Consider the following 16,619-nt stretch of genomic DNA (forward strand, 5'->3'; position numbering starts at 1 on the left):
TATAAAAATCTAACTACAAATTGCTGGACGTCAAAGTCAGAAAAAAAAGGACAGACTGAAACATGTCTGATTCAGTAAGAGTACAACTTCAGCAGAATGTGAAAGAAAAGACCGTGCCTGTAAACACACTGATTTGTGGGCACAGAAATCCTGTTCTTAATGAAAACAGGGGGAAAAGAATGAACATTTTGAAGAAAAAAAAAAAAAAAAAACATACATAATACTGTCCTTAACGTGTCTGGATTGATGGCTGGTTTGTGGTTTTCATTGTAAGCATAAAACAAAGCATTCAAATGTCCTGTTGAATGCGAAACAAGAATGTAAACTGCTTATTGAGCTAATCTATGACAGATTTGCCCTCGATCATTGTCACTGAATAGTGCTTTGATCGGACGGATTGCTAAGGCTTGGGGTACTTATTATCCAACTCTAAAAGTAGTCATGCTCATGATCTGCAACTTATTATTACTTAAGAGAGTCATGAACAAGCAGGAATATTGAAATTATCAAGGAGCTACATCTGTTGAACATCTAAAATCAGGGAGTTCTCCTTCAAAGCTGTGCTTCTGTGTAAAACAATTTGATGACCTACATGTAAAATAACCACAGAAGTCGTGGTTGTCTTGGCAGCAACTCTTTCCCTGATTTTTTGTAATTGAACATTTGTATGTTTTTAATGGCCTTTAACAGACTGTCAGATGCAAAGTATTTCTAGCAGACCACTCCCCAGACTCTTCCAAAGTGCAGTTACTCTTGGATTACATTACATGCATAGGGGGGAGACAGGGGAGGGAGACCGAAGTGTGTGCTCCACTTCAGGCGCTCACACTGACTCCTGTCCCTCTGTGTGTCAGACTCAGTGGACTCAGAGGAATCAAACTGGAGAACTACTGACACTGACGCAGGGACCTTTTACTCCTTCAACTGGATTATTTTATCCCGAAAGTGAAGAAAAACTGTTGTCTAAAGTTGCTGAAGTACGGTGAGAGAAAATATATATAACATTTTTATTTTTTTAGGGGGGGTTCTGTGAAAAATTGTATCTGCAATTAAATGCATGTTTGGTATTTATTACATATTTTGTTAGTATTATTTTGTTTGACTTGATTACCATTTTAATGCATTTGGAAACAAAGTTGTCTTCAATTCACTTCCCATAAACAGTAGGGTACTTAATAAAATATAATTAAAACATTATGAATTTATGACTTTTCATGACTTTTTGATCATCTATAACTTTTTAGGGTAAAAAGAAACATATAGCCTAGAGCATAGGTTTCTTCAAATGAATTACTATCTGTCTGTGTTATTCCTGTTTGGAGTAACGCTTCAACCCACTGTGCCCGTCTCTACAGGTGGGTTTCATTAATGCTACAACGCAAACCTAGCACCCCCTTTTCTGTGCAGCTGCAGCCCCATCCCCGTGCACAATGAGTGTGTGTGACTGCAACGCGTCATACCTGCGGAGGAGGTTGATGGAGACTTTGTTGTTCTTGGCTGCTCTGCTGCTGCCGGCGAGCGGTGACTGCCCCAAATCATGCGCCTGCTATGTTCCTACTGAAGTGCACTGCACCTTCAGATACCTGAGCACAGTACCTGACCACATCCACACAGCTGTGGAAAGAATTAACCTCGGGTGAGCCTCCGTTTTTTTTTTGTTTTTCTTTCCAGCTTTTAGCATTATGGAGAAAAATCGCTGCAGACATTCTCCAGTAGAAGATAATAAGACTGATTAAGTCAAAGACTGTGCACAGCAGTGTTACAAAATTATTATTTTTAGCACAGTTTATAAACTAACAGCACATTCACTTTCAACGGTGGTTAAAAATCAAAATCAATGTAGGTTAATATTCAAAATGACCTTCAGTAACTTTTACTCACTTACCGTTAGAGTCGCTAGCAAACCAATTAAATTATTTTATTTTCGATGAAAAGCACGTTGTTTTTTTTTTTTTAACAAAGTTATGGTTACTTTTTCTCATAAGAAAGCCTGCTGGGCTTCTAAACTCCTGAAAACTGACGAAGTCCACTGCTGGTCAGCTTCCTGTCTATAAGTCCAGCCCTGTCCTGAAGCTAATATCCAGAAAGCTTGAAGTTGGTACTGTTTGTGACGTTATTCTTTGTGAAAATTAGTCAACAGATAATATGTGAAGTAAATTATATATCCAAACACACACAAACATTTTACTTTAACTTACTTTACCTTGGGTGAAAGAGTTTGCTGTTGTCTCAGAATGCAAATAGGCTATATGCCAATTTAATACTTTTGTCCTAGTGCTAGCCCCCAGGTGTATTTAATTATTGTGCCTAATTACATCAGAATTAAACATTTTTACAGATATTTTAACATGTCATGGCAGGATTAGCCCAGGTGTAATTAATAAAATCGTCAACAGTAAGTTCCAACTAAGCAATCTGATTGGACAAGAGGCATTCCATGAGTGATAGATAGAAAACAATATCACTGGGACTTCTCACAATTTGTATCACTCCTTTTTAGCCAGGAGTTCTGAATACTTTTAATTGACACTTACAGCTGACAGAATCACATAACAGACTCACATTTAACTTTTTTCATGATGGAAGGAATGTCTTTTAACATAGGTAGCCTACAAATAAAGGTCCATACTACCAAAATAGCTGCTTGTGGTAACCATGGACACAAACAGAGAAGCAAGACTGAATGTTTGGGTTGCTTGGCAACTGTCTAGTTTAAGTTAAATTGTGGAACTAGTTTCTGTTGTCATTTTTACCACTATTTTCTGCTTGTATAACTTTTGTATAAAAGGAAATATCACACTTGAGGTCGAGATGTTGTACTGGATATAAAGACTGCTGTGATTATTTTATTACAACAGCTGTGGCATCACTCCTTCTCATGTGCTATTGCTTGAATAATGTATAAAAATATAGTTGCTCTGCGCCTCATTGAAAACTGTTGGGTGAATATCAAACCACTAAAAGTCATTAAAAAAACATTTTCAATGTTGTGTTCTGAAGATTAAAGGCATGAGTTTCAATTATCAAGCCAAGCCCTGATAATTGTTTTAACTGTTATTTTATGATTAGGCCTGTTCTCATGATGAAGTCAATATGAATGTTTCATTGATATCTCTGCCTCAGTCTGAAGTCTCCTTTTCCCTCTGGCTTTAGGTACAACAGTATCACTGTTTTGAGAGAAAACGATCTTTCAGGACTTGAAAACTTGGAGTTGTTGATGCTGCATAGCAACACTATCCACAGTATTGAAGACAGAGCCTTCCAAGACCTTAAGTCCCTACAGGTAAATTAATGTGTTGGTCAGTCTCTTGTAAAAAAAATAATACAATAAAAGCCTCTTTTGCAATATTGCAATACAATTTCACTGTCCTAGAATATCAAAGTATTAAAATGTCAGACAAGGAGTCAGCCACCCTATGTGCTATTGTTATAATTTCTTCCCAACATAAAGAGATGTATTCTTGATGGGGATTTTCTAGTGCATTGCATTATTTTGCACATGTATCTTGTAAAAGTGATCCTCTCAAAAAACTATGTGAATACTTAACAAACTTAACTTGATTTACAAGTTATATTGCTGTTTTGACAACATTTTATGGAATCTCTTGTAAAAAATTGCCTTTTTTTGGTCAAAGATAAACGTATTTTGAAACACTTGCGACTTCTCCAATATGTTTTCACAGGTCCTGAAGATGTCTTTTAACAAAGTAAAGGAAATCAACAAAGATACATTCAAAGGCCTTGACAGTGTACTGAGACTCCACTTGGATCACAACAACATTGAGTTCATCAGCCCGGAAGCTTTCTACGGCCTAACCAAGCTACAGTTTGTCCAACTGGAGGGTAACCACCTCCAGCAGCTTCACCCAGACACATTCATCACACTGAGACACAGCCAGGTGTTCAAGGTGTCCTCAGTAAGAAACATCCATCTGTCAGACAACCTCCTTACCACTCTCCCTGCAGATATTTTCTTAGGCTGCAGCCAGTTAGAGAATCTCTTCCTCCATGGCAACCCATGGTCGTGTGACTGCCGTATGAAGTGGTTCTCAAAGTGGTCACAGAAGAACACAGGTGAGGAGTACGTATTTGCTTTGATACCCTCTGAAAGCATTTAGAGAGGTGTTATGTTGTATGTTGTAAATGTTTACAAGGGAAGAGAACCCCTTCTTTCACATGACAAGACACTATTGCTTGCAGCTATAAAACAACACATCTGGCAAAGTTGCTAATTGCATTTGTACTTAATTAGGTCTTTCTACTCAGAACTGAAACTTTCTTTTCTGCTACAGACTAACTGGATTCTGTAGGAAAGCATGAAAGGGAAACATCAATTGTTGCAGGGACATAATTACGGGCAGAGATCATTTTTCTTTCTCAGTGTGACGGCTACAGAAAAAAACAGCAATAGAAATAACAACTTTAATTATGACTTGGCGATGTTAAAAGCAACTTGTGAATTTTAAATCTGTATGTGTCAATTATAATCTTTTAGGGTTCACAAGTTTTACCTTTCTAGCATAGTAACAACTAAACTTGAACTTGATTTAAATGTTTCCAGGTGTGCTGAAATGCAAGCGAGACCGGAGATATCCAAGAGGCCAGCTGTGTCCTGTTTGTGAAAATCCTGCCCACTACCAAAAAAGACCTCTATCCCTTCTCCCAAGTGATGCCTTCGCATGTGCCAAACCCTGGGTCCAATATCATTTAAAGCAGAAAAACATTAGCCTGGATGAGGGGGACTTTACTCCAGTTTCCCCAAAGGACTTCATATCCCCATTAGGCTCCATACAAATGAACCTCACAGACCAGTTTCACAGTGATGCCACGCTTGCCTGCACTGTCCAGAGGCCCTCAGCTTTTGAGAACCTGACACAAACTTTGGAGGAGGAGGAGGGAAACAATGTCACAGTTCTTACCACTGGCATAACTTCCTATTTTGTGTGTAACGTTGACCATGAACACATACAGCAGCTGTGGCAGATACTGGCCAGCTACAGTGATTCTCCAATGAGACTAGAAAGAGGCATAATGCTAGCAAGAAGCCCTGAAATGATTTACAGGTATAGTCAGATTAAAACAGAGGAGGCGGAAGAAGGAATTCACACAAGCATTGAAGCCGAGATTAAGGCCTCACCTGCATGGTTGATGCAGGGAGAGGTTAGCTTCCAACTTGACCGCACTATGACCACTTTTTCTACTTTGCATATTAAGTACCAGTCTGTAGTCAACCTGCGTGTGGAAAACAGATCACCCAAGAGAGACCGCTATTCTTGGACCATGATAAAGCGAGATAATCAAACCAAGACTGAGCACACTGTACTTACAGGTGGGAATTTAGGTGGTGATATGACATTAGATTATTTAATACCTATAGTTTAATTCTTAAGTGATGCATACAAGTTTATAGAGAATTCCTGTTAAGATTGCAGTTAGCATTTTAAAACTGTCAGAATTCAAGAGACTAAATATTTATGGAAGGAATAATTACTTTAATAAGATATTTATTTTATTTTTAACATAGGTGGTGTGGCACAATTGAACTGTCTGATCCGCGGTGAGCCAAAGCCCTTGTTGGAGTGGATTTTACCAGATGGAAGTAAGGTCAGAGCACCTTACTCCAGTGAGGACAGCAGGATCATTATCAATGCCGAAGGGAAGTTAACTCTGAGGGGAGCAGATACTTCAGACACAGGCCTGTACAGGTGCATTGCCACAAACTACCTGGATGCAGATATCATGATCTTTCGTGTGACAGTTCTCTCCCCTGATGTGGAAGAATCTGAGACCAACGGTGTTCAACTCACAAGGCCAATGGGAGAAAATCTGGTTTTGGACTGTAGCTTGTCAGGGAGTACAAAGGCCTCAGTCCATTGGATTCTCCCTGATCACTCAGTACTGGAAAAGTCTCAAGGGAAAAAGAAAGTTTTTGACAACGGAACCTTGCTTATTCAGGGTCTCACAGAGAGGGACAGGGGTTTTTATAGGTGCTTGGTTACTAATGACCTGGGAGTTGATCTTCTCGTGTCACAGGTGACGGTGACTGAAGAAAGGCCTGGTACTCTAATAGTTTTGGACAATGGAGGATCAGGGATGGAAATAGAGGACAATGTTGACCCTAGCTTGACTGAAAACACAATCACTCTAAAAGAGATCCCCTCTTCCAGTCCTTTTGACAGAACTAGTCAGGAATCCAGAACCATTACCTCAGATCGACCTTACCCCAGACTTAAGTCACATGGTGGAGGTGCTGGAGGTAGGCTGGGACAGAGAAGAAGGGGGTCTGTTAGCAACCGACGCATCTGGAGTAGTAGGGTCTTTGATAAAGCTTCCAGGAAAGTGGACCCAAATAAATTTGCTGAATTTATGAAAAAGGCTCAAGATGGATCAAGAATAAAGACTGGCACAGAGAGTGAGGGAGTTAAAGATGCAGATTCAAACACTGGTCTCTCTGGTGAGGACGAAATTGGCTCTGGTGAGGATAATAATGAAGATCAGCTCATCATCATGTCAAGGATTCTCACACCGACTACAGATAATCCACGAAGAGGTAGAATATTTAAAGTTCCAGAAAATGAAAATACACCAACAACAGAGTCATATATGCGGTCAGATTCTACATCAATGAAGTCTACATTAACACACAAGCCAACACAAAGGATTGAAACTCAAAGCGATGCAGTTACACCATATTTTTCAGACAACAAAGGCATATCTACTGTTGATGAGAACACTGAGTTCTATAACTCGGAAAGAACTACGAAGCCAAGCTTAATCAGGCAACCAGTTCTGTCACTTACTGTAACAGAAGCATCACAAGAAACTCAACTCCAGTTCTCAGGACAACAACCTGCAGAGCCAGAAACATCCACAGGTGCGGCGCTCATGTTTACCACGGACCCTAATGTCACTCCAATGAGGGATGGCCCAGGACCAGTGGAATTCATCGTTCACACATCCACAGACCCAAAAAGCCAGACCACATACACAGCCATCACCACCACAGAGAGACAACAAGATCAGATCACCCTCCACACTACCCAAACCATCAAATCCCCACGCTTGCCTGCTGGATCCACCATTATCTCTAGACAGCACATCCAAATCATACCAAATAAGAACAGTAGAGCAGGCGGGCGCAGAAGGACTTTTCAAGGGCGCAGAAGGATCATTAAACCCAACAGGATAACTGACATACAGTCCATTATCAATAAACTCAGACAGCCCTCAGTTAAAAAGGAAGGGAATGCAACAGTGCCATATAAAATTGAACTGTCCACAGGTAAGAACTGGAAGCCTTATTATAGTTGTAAATTGCTTTATTTTTCATTTTGTACCTCTTGTAGCTGAAATTTGTGTATCTGTTTTCTTTGCTTCCCCTCAGACTGTGACTGTGATGAAGACAGTAAGAATACATCAAAGACTCATCTGCAGGTGGTCACACCGACAGGTTATTCTAGTTCATCCTTACATATAAGGGAGAGCCCTGCCACTACACCAAAACCTGAAATGTCTACACAATATAATTACATTACTTCAGAAGCCCCAAAGCTAGATGGTTCGAGTGGCTACATAACCTCTGCTGATGCCCCTGATTTTTACATTACAACTGATCCATTTGTGAGCACAAATAAGGAACCATTAATCTCCACCACGGCTGCTACAACTACAACTGCCTCTAAGGTTATTCGTGGAAGAATCCCTTGGAACAGGCTGTTTGGAGGCAAAGATAAAGAAAAGATACTGGGTCGGTTAAGAAAGCCATTTATCAAAACATCAACTACAGCTGAACCTACAACAGTAACTGTAACCACAACCCCTATTGCTTTGCTCACCACTGTCACAAACTCATTGGTAGAACCAGGGACTCTTTCCCCGTCCAGACAAACAGGTAATGAAGAGGGCTCATTAGATGATGACTATGACGATTTGTCTTCTTCAGATTTTGGGTTTACCACACTGGAACCCAGCGTCCAACTCATAAGTACTACCAGCTCATCATATTACTACAGATCTTCAACCACAGCTGAAACACCTCCAGAATCACAGACTCTACCTTCCCCACCAACCATTCAGCCACTCTTAAATGGAGAGTCTGATGAACCAATATCATCTGGTTCGGGGGGTCTGCCTGATAATTGGTTTGTGGGCAGAAAGAGGCCTAATGGGACAAGATGGCAGCAAGGGCGAAGAAGGAGGCCCTTTAGGGGCAGGAGACCAATCAAGAAACCTGCAATAACTAAATCACAAGCTACTACCACAGCTGAGGCCTTAACTACAGAGGTTACAATTATGGAAACTTCAATGGAGACAACCAGACTACCACAATGGACAGTTTCACTCCATAATTCCCTATACACACCAACTAAGAAAGAGGACAGAACTCCAGTAGCTGCTTCCACTGACCAAAAGGAGGAAATTGACTTATATGAGGAGTTAGACTGGAACACGTCTAGCAATTTCCCAGTCTTCACTACAAGCAAGAAACCCTCAATCCCCTCATCTACATTTAACCCCACCACCACGCCCATGCCAGCTACCACAAAGAGAACTTACACAACAGCTCAACCCATATTCCAAAGCAATTTCAGACCACCAATACAAAGTGGAAAAAGCTACCCCACTCGAAGAACACCAATGAAGACAATCAGACCTACTATGCAAAGCAGTAGTGGCAGAGACGGTGCAGATAAAGGCCTTACTATTGATTCAATGACCACCCTTACAGCCGAGCAGGAATATGCCAAAGTCCAAATCACTGACGTTGAAGTTACAAGTGCCAATATTGCTGGCTTTGAAGAAACTACAGAGGTATTGACAAGCAAACCCAAGATTGTCGGGGGCAATGCAGCTAGCTTCACAGTTTTATCCAACTCTGATGCTTTCCTTCCGTGTGAGACAGTAGGAAACCCTCAGCCAACTGTATCCTGGAGACGCTTGTCCTCAAGCACAGGTACCAATTTCATAATTCAAAATGCAAAAAAGCCTATGCACATCCATTTCATAAAACAGGTGCTTAGGAGAGCAATGTGCCCATCAAAAACGTAAAGGTAAAGTCCTGCACACTGTCTAACTTGCAAACAAACATTTATTTGCTACGTCTGCTGCAATTGTCATTTTTTATGTCTGATATGCAGTGTTGTTTTATCATGCATGTTATTTTCTATAAACCAAACCAGGGACAAGTAAATTAGCCATGGTTAGAAGTGTTATACACTGCATCGGTTGCACTTCAATTAGATGTAACAATGCCAATCTATTGTCCCTGAAAAATAAACTGATAAATAAATAAATAAACATTCTAGTTCTAGACCGTCATCGAGCAAACAGTTTGTTAAAATGGGCAGGACATCTTAAATAGGAAGTGGCTGTAAGCCTGCAACCAATCATCATTATGATGTCAGCTCTGAATTAGCAAATTACCAAAAAAATAAATGTTTGTTTACAAGTTAGACAGCAGGCAGGAGTTTACCTTTGAGTTTTAACCAACTTTATAATTGCCTTTATTTGGAAAAAGGCTCAGGTAGATGTTCAACATCAAGCAAGGAAAAGAAGAAAAGGCTGCACAGTAATTCAGTGTAACAAAACTTGTATAATCATCTTTTCAACATTGTCAAAGTTGTGATAATTTAACTTTGTTCGACTGAATGAGTGTGTGGGTTTGTAGTCTTTGTCTTACTGCTAATTTTTGATCATCTTTGTAATGTGTGCATAACCGACCCCTCTTAAAATATTTTAAAAGTCATTTGAAATGTTTCATTCTTCAGATGCCCAGTTCAAAGCCTCTGGGAATCGTGTCAATAAGACAAATGTTTTTTTTCTGATTTCAAAGGGCAGAGCTTTGTTGAATGTGTATTGAAAGAAACATTTTTTTTCTTTTTTCAGGAAGCACCATTACCATTTCAGGAAGAATGGGCAAGTTTCAGGTCCTGAATAATGGCACGCTATCGATCCAGAATGCCAGTGTTAAGGATCGTGGTCAATACCTCTGTCTAGCTGAGAATGATCATGGATCAGATAGACTTCTTGTCACCCTTTCTGTTGTGGCATACCCTTCACGCATCCTGGAGCCAAAAATGCGTGACATAAAATCTCATGCCGGGAACACTGTGGAGATGAAATGTAAAGCAGAAGGTCGGCCCACACCCTTGATATCATGGATTCTGGCCAACCGCACCCAAGTAAGGGGTAAAATCAGAGAGAAGGAAAGGGTTTCGGTATCTGCTGAGGGAACTCTGATCATTGAGCAGGTATCTGTTCATGACAGAGGTCATTACAAATGCATTGCCAGCAATCCAGCCGGAGCTGACACTGCTACAGTCCGACTGCAAGTTGTGGCAGCTCCCCCAGGCATTAAGGAGGAGAAACGTCAGCACTTAAAAGCCAGTGTAAGCCAAAGCTTGTGGATTCCCTGTACTGGCCAAGGAAGCCCAAATCCCACTATGCACTGGGTCCTCAATGATGGGTCAATGGTACGATCTAACAGACCTGCAAGAAACCCAAGGATATATGTTTATGTCAATGGAACCCTCCAAATTAAGGCCATAACTCCAGCAGACAATGGGAAATATGAATGTATTGCTACCAGTTCAACTGGCTCAGAGAGAAGGGTAGTGACACTGATTGTTGAAAAACAAGAGTCTGCCCCTTATATAGTGAAGACATCACAGCGCATGACAGAGCTGTTCTTTGGGGACCAGCTGATACTTAACTGTTCGGCTACAGGAGATCCAAAGCCCAGGATCATGTGGAGACTGCCATCTAAAGCTGTGGTTGATCAGTGGCACAGGTAAAAATGCCTTGATCAGTCGTAGTAATACACAAAAGATAATATTGTACTATTTACAATTAGCTTATGAGTAAAGGCCAAAATACAATCTTGGAAAACTTTTTTTTAACAGTTTTTAGTTATGCAGAATTTACAAATGATGAATCTACAAGTGTTTAAATAAACTTAGTTCTTCACCGTCTTTCCCCATGCCTTTTAATACACTTAGCCCTGAAGCCTAAGGATATCTAAAAAGCACTCAATTCGGAAACTTGACAATGCCCGAGGTTCATGGCAAAGCTTAAGAAATGTGACCATCTGTAAATGACCATCTGTACATGCAGCATTACAAAGAAAAGGGGTGAACAAAAAATGGATTAATTAAATCAGCTATCCCTGATGTAAACTTGTAAAAGGTGCTTACTTTGCTAACTGTCAATATTTTTCTTGTATAGGATGGGCAACAGAATTCAGGTCCTGGATAATGGTACACTTATTGTGAACACTGTCAGCAATAAAGATGCAGGAGACTATCTCTGTGTGGCACGAAGCAAAATGGGAGATGCCCTTCAACTCATGATGGTCCATGTGACCATGAAGCCAGCCAAGATAGAACCTAAGCTCAATGGAAAGAAGCAGGTAACCTATGGTTATGACCTGAAGGTTGACTGTAAAGCCTCAGGAGCCCCAAAGCCAGAGATTTCCTGGGGTTTACCAGATGGTACAGTGGTCAATAGTGCTCTTCAGTCTGATGCCAGCAGTGGAGGGGGACGAGCACGCCGCTACACACTTTTTGACAATGGAACCCTTTACGTAAACCAGGTATGTAATTGCACGCTACTTCCTTTGTGTAACATAAAACCTTTTAAAAGCTGTACACCATTTTGTCATACTTTAACAGGTTGGTATGTCAGAGGAGGGGGACTACACCTGCTATGCTGAAAACCAGGGAGGCAAGGATGAAATGCATGTGCATATCAGTGTGATGACTGCTCCCCCCAGAATTCATCCATCCAGCCAGACCTATGCAAGAGTCAAGCCTGGAGGGAACATCCGCTTTGACTGTGAAGCACTTGGGGAACCAAGACCCAAGATCCTGTGGATGCTGCCAAACAACGATGTGATTGGAGCATCTAATGATCGCTACCTCATGCATGTCAATGGCTCTCTGGATATAAGGGCTGTGAAGCTTATCGATGCTGGGGAGTATGTTTGTATAGCTCGCAACCTTGCTGGAGACAAAAGAAAAGTCTACAAGCTTGATTTAGATGGGAATCCGCCAATGATTAATGGCTACAGGCAAAATAGGACCGTGATCAAAGATGTTGCAGCTAAATTCTCCAGGAAATTAATAGACTGTAAGGCTGAGGGTAATCCCACTCCTAGTATCACATGGATTATGCCAGATAACATCTTTCTGAAAGCACCGTACTTCGGCAGTAGAATTAATGTTCACCAAAATGGGACTTTAGAGATTCGCAACGTGCGCCCAACTGATACAGCAGAGTTCATTTGCATGGCAAGGAATGATGGAGGAGAGGCAGTAATGGTGGTGCAGCTGGAGGTTACTAGTATGCTACGAAGGCCGATCTTCAAAAACCCATTCAACGAGCGCATTGTGTCTCGGTTTGGGAAAACCATAGTTCTGAACTGCTCTGCTGATGGACAACCGACACCAGAGATAATATGGACTTTCCCTAATGGCACGCGAGTTACTAGTGAACATCACCATGACTCTCAACACCGCCTAGGCAATAATGGAACTTTAGTCATCTATAACCCTCGCAAAGAGGATGCTGGGAAGTACCGCTGTGGTGCCAAGAATTTCATGGGATACATAGAGAAACTAATAATTTTGGATGTTGGCCAGAAGCCTTACATCTTGACAAGGCCTCGAGGCATCATACGCAGTATGTCTGGAGAACCACTCTTCCTTCACTGTCTATCTGATGGGAATCCTAAACCCGGAATCTACTGGACAATTCCTGGTGGCCACACTCTTACTCGGCCCCAAGTCTTTGGGCGCTACCAGTTACTTGAGAATGGTACCTTGGTTGTTCAGGATACTACTCTCCATGACCGAGGAAATTACATCTGTAGAGCTCAGAATGATGCTGGGGAGGCAGTGCTCTCTGTCCCAGTTATTATCATTGCCTACCCTCCACGGATCTCTACAGCTCCACCCCCCAATGTGAAGGCAGTTACTGGGACATCTATCCAGCTTAACTGTGCTGCCATTGGGATCCCCAAGCCAGAGATCACCTGGGAGCTCCCTGATAATTCAGTTCTGTCTGCAGCAGGACAGGGCAGGCATTTGGGTAGTGAACTGCTCCATCCTCAGGGCACACTTATCATTCAGAGACCTACAGCCTCAGACTCAGGCACATACAAGTGCCTTGCGAAGAACAGCGTGGGCACAGACTTCAAAGTTACATATGTACATGTACTGTGAAAAAACTATATGCAAGGAGGACAGAGATATAAGCAAATGTACATGTAACATTAACAAACTGTCACTTGTGTTTGTGAGATACTTGTTTTCAACCATGTGGATTTTCAAGGAACACTGGGAGGGATTTTTTTTGTGACAATTGTGGATTTAAAAAATAAACAGCACAAGGACAGACATGAAACAGAAATTCTAAATGTGATAAATGTTTATCTTAAAATCGGAAGAACCCCAACCTGAAAACAGAAAGTTATAATTTCAACTTTGCTCCACTGGCCTGGAAATTCAAAGGTGGTTCTAATGTGGGTTGTGTCTCAATGGAGCAAGACAGTCAGTGCAAAGAGTAAAACAAAAGGTGATTTCTCTGACCAGACATTGCTGGCTATATTTAGGGATACTATTACTACATGTAATGAAACTTCACAGAGAAAGACTGTGAGACAGGGAGAAAGACTGTGCAACAGATTGATTGAAAGAAATTAGGCTCCCAAAAGGGTTTTAAATGGCTTCACATATTGGCTGAAGTTGTAGTCAAAATGTGTTGCTTTGTTCTTTTACAGCTAAAGAAAAGAAAGCATGCAAACTTAGAGTAATAATGTTTGAGAGCAATTCATAAAATTTCATGATAACAGAAAATAGGTTTATTTAAAAAATATATTTCTTATACACTGGATACATCTGCATTGGCAGTTCCTTTCCTTTCATATCACAAGTACATCAGATTATTTTTACTTTTGATGACAGTGTGAAGCAGAATCATTTATTTCCATCCGCTATCCATTTATAAAACAAAATAAGGCACTATCAGTCCATTGTGTTGTACACAAGAATTAACAGTAATGTTATACATTAATCCAATCTGTTGTAATACAGTATTTGTATATCTATTTGTTGTATCTACTCTATTGAAGTATGGGACAATAAATGAAAAAAGCAAAGATAGTTTAAATCTTTTTTTTATTTTTCTATGTTGTCCTTAATACACAAAAACCTCATATGAGACATGTATTTGAAATAAAGCATATTACTGTTCAGAGAACACTTTACAAGTCGGCTATTATAATGCTGTTGTGTTAAAGGTCATAAGGATTACTCTGTTGGACTCCAGACTGCAGGAGGGGTTATGACTGGAGCTTCAGTAGAAACCATTCAGACATACAAAACTCTCCAGCTGTAAAAATAGTTCTTTACCCAACTCGTCAATGAGCACGGCCCACAGGGGAGCCTTAGATTTTTGTTTGAGGTTTTGTGCTGATTTTACTGCCTTTCTGCAAATTGAATTGAGAGATGAGGCATTTTGAGACAGAAAAGTGCTACAGACCAAGCTGTCGTTAAAACATAAACCTGTATGTAAGTCAGCTGATGTCATTTTCCTGTTTCTGAAGAAACATTACCAGAATAGTTTAAAAATATTTACATGTAACATAAAAAAAAATTAACTGGTCAAATGTGAATTCATGTGAATAAGAGTGAGATTTTCATCTACACTGATAGTTTGTTCTCAAACTACATGTCCTTGGCCATTAATATTCTTTTTTTTCTGATCCTCCAGTGATTGTAATTTGTAAGGTTATAGAAAACAAACCATATGACGTATTTTTGTGGCCAACCTGGAAGTAGCATCGCCATGGGGTCTAACAAGAATTCGCCTATGGGATTTTTGTATTGGATTTTGGATCATTGCAGAAAATAAGCTCTGTGGCAAACGCACATTTCTGAAGTGTAGGCGTTTTGTTCAGCAGGATAATCTTCACAGATGAACACCATTTTTATGATGTTTGACGCATTAATGCGGCTGACAGAAGTAAAAAGCTAACGTTATGCTACAAGCGAACTATACCACGGTCGGATGATTGTGACGTCACTAGCATTATGCTTCAGACGATCTCCGATAAACTAATCCGCGTAGCTTAATAAATTGTTTACTAACCTAATAATTGCCTTAACCTAAAGATTAAACCTACATGAGACATCTTCGAGTAGTGAGAGAGTTCCCGGCCTCTGTGTCCGGCGTGATGATGTTTAATGTCCCTGACAACCACTGTAGTCACATTTAGTCACTTGTTATCAACCGCCTTTTTAAAGACGCGTTAAAACTTCAAAATTCACAAGTGTGGGTATTACCTAGTTTATGTGGTCTAACAAAATGCCAACATCTCTTAAGCTTGTGTTAACCACAGACCTTATTTCAGGCGTCTAACCACAAACCCATTCAAAATCCCCATTGACTTTTAGACCCCATGGTGCTCAAATGCTAACTGACATCTGTGTTTTAGGACTCATTGCTGTGGCGCTCTATACATTGAGATAAATAGCTTGAGAATAAAGGGCAACATCTGGAAACAATTAGTTAACTGCCCAAATTGTGAACTCCCTATAATGTACAGCCTTTCAAAGAGGCATGTGCCAATTTGGAATGTCCTCATTAGTAATGCTGTGACTTGAAGTTAAGTCTATTTTTTTTCTCTAAGCTGGAAATAAAGGAAAAGTGCAGTCTATGATGCAGTAATAGTAAGGCCAGCTTTAAACATGACAGAATGGTGATACTTAAATTACTCAGACTCCCAGTACAAAACAGCTGCTTGTAACAGATCTTCAAAATCTAGGTCAGTTGTTTGTCCTCAAATGGTTAAGTATTAAAACATATTTTTTTACATCTAAGAGAAAAATAAAATTTCCAAAGTCAGGAGCCGGTCTACAGCAGTGTGATATAATCCAGGCAGATATTGGGAAAGAGGGAATTGGCTTGAATAAACTTTGGAACTCTGGCTCTGTGATTATAGAGACTGCTTGCATATGTGTGCTAGGCAACACTCCAAACAAAAAAAAATGTTCTTAAAACCGAAATATAAATATGAACAGTTCATCTGTGTGATGGACAGTTCACCATTTATGCTATGTGCCATCTGTGAATGGTGAAGAGTTTATTTGTCCTGTTGTGGTTTTGTGGTTCAAATTTTGAGAAAGAACATTTGTGACAATTTTAAACATGTAATTTTCCCATTCCCTCTTGTTCTCATGGGTGTTTAAATGAAAACAGTTGAAGTCTGACATGTACCATTTAAGAAATATGGTTTTATGAGGAGCTTCTGAAAGGAGCAGTGTGTGTTTCTTTGTGTCTGTGTGCATTTAAACTTCACTATAGGTCAAATATACTGTTCCTCTCAACCCAATTTCTGTTCACAGCTGGTGAAGTGAGACATGTTAACATGAAGAGTTACACTACCACCACCATTTAACAAGATGAACAAACAAAATCTGTTTTTACAAAAAAATGAGGTTGGTAAGTTTAACCATTCATTCTCCGCCTCCAAGATTTTGGAAAAACAGACCAAATCTAGACAGAATCACATGCCTTCTTGCTGTTAGTGTAGTCCTCTTTACCCTACAGTTCAGATTATT

The 16,619-nt window shown here is 40.2% G+C and overlaps 1 protein-coding gene across 1 annotated transcript; it reads left to right on the forward strand.

The window, feature by feature from the left end:
* The first annotated feature begins 1,367 nt into the window (after positions 1 to 1,367).
* On the forward strand, positions 1,368 to 16,302 carry igsf10 (immunoglobulin superfamily, member 10). The gene is made up of 9 exons (XM_029277783.2): positions 1,368 to 1,636; positions 3,154 to 3,283; positions 3,684 to 4,074; positions 4,562 to 5,329; positions 5,525 to 7,282; positions 7,385 to 8,953; positions 9,886 to 10,789; positions 11,224 to 11,590; positions 11,670 to 16,302. The coding sequence occupies exons 1-9, from the start codon at positions 1,431 to 1,433 to the stop codon at positions 13,218 to 13,220; spliced, it is 7,644 nt and encodes a 2,547-aa protein (XP_029133616.2). The 5' UTR covers positions 1,368 to 1,430; the 3' UTR covers positions 13,221 to 16,302.
* The last annotated feature ends 317 nt before the right edge of the window (positions 16,303 to 16,619 follow it).

This window comes from Labrus bergylta, chromosome 11 (assembly GCF_963930695.1).
Source record: "Labrus bergylta chromosome 11, fLabBer1.1, whole genome shotgun sequence".
Lineage (NCBI taxonomy): Eukaryota > Metazoa > Chordata > Actinopteri > Labriformes > Labridae > Labrus > Labrus bergylta.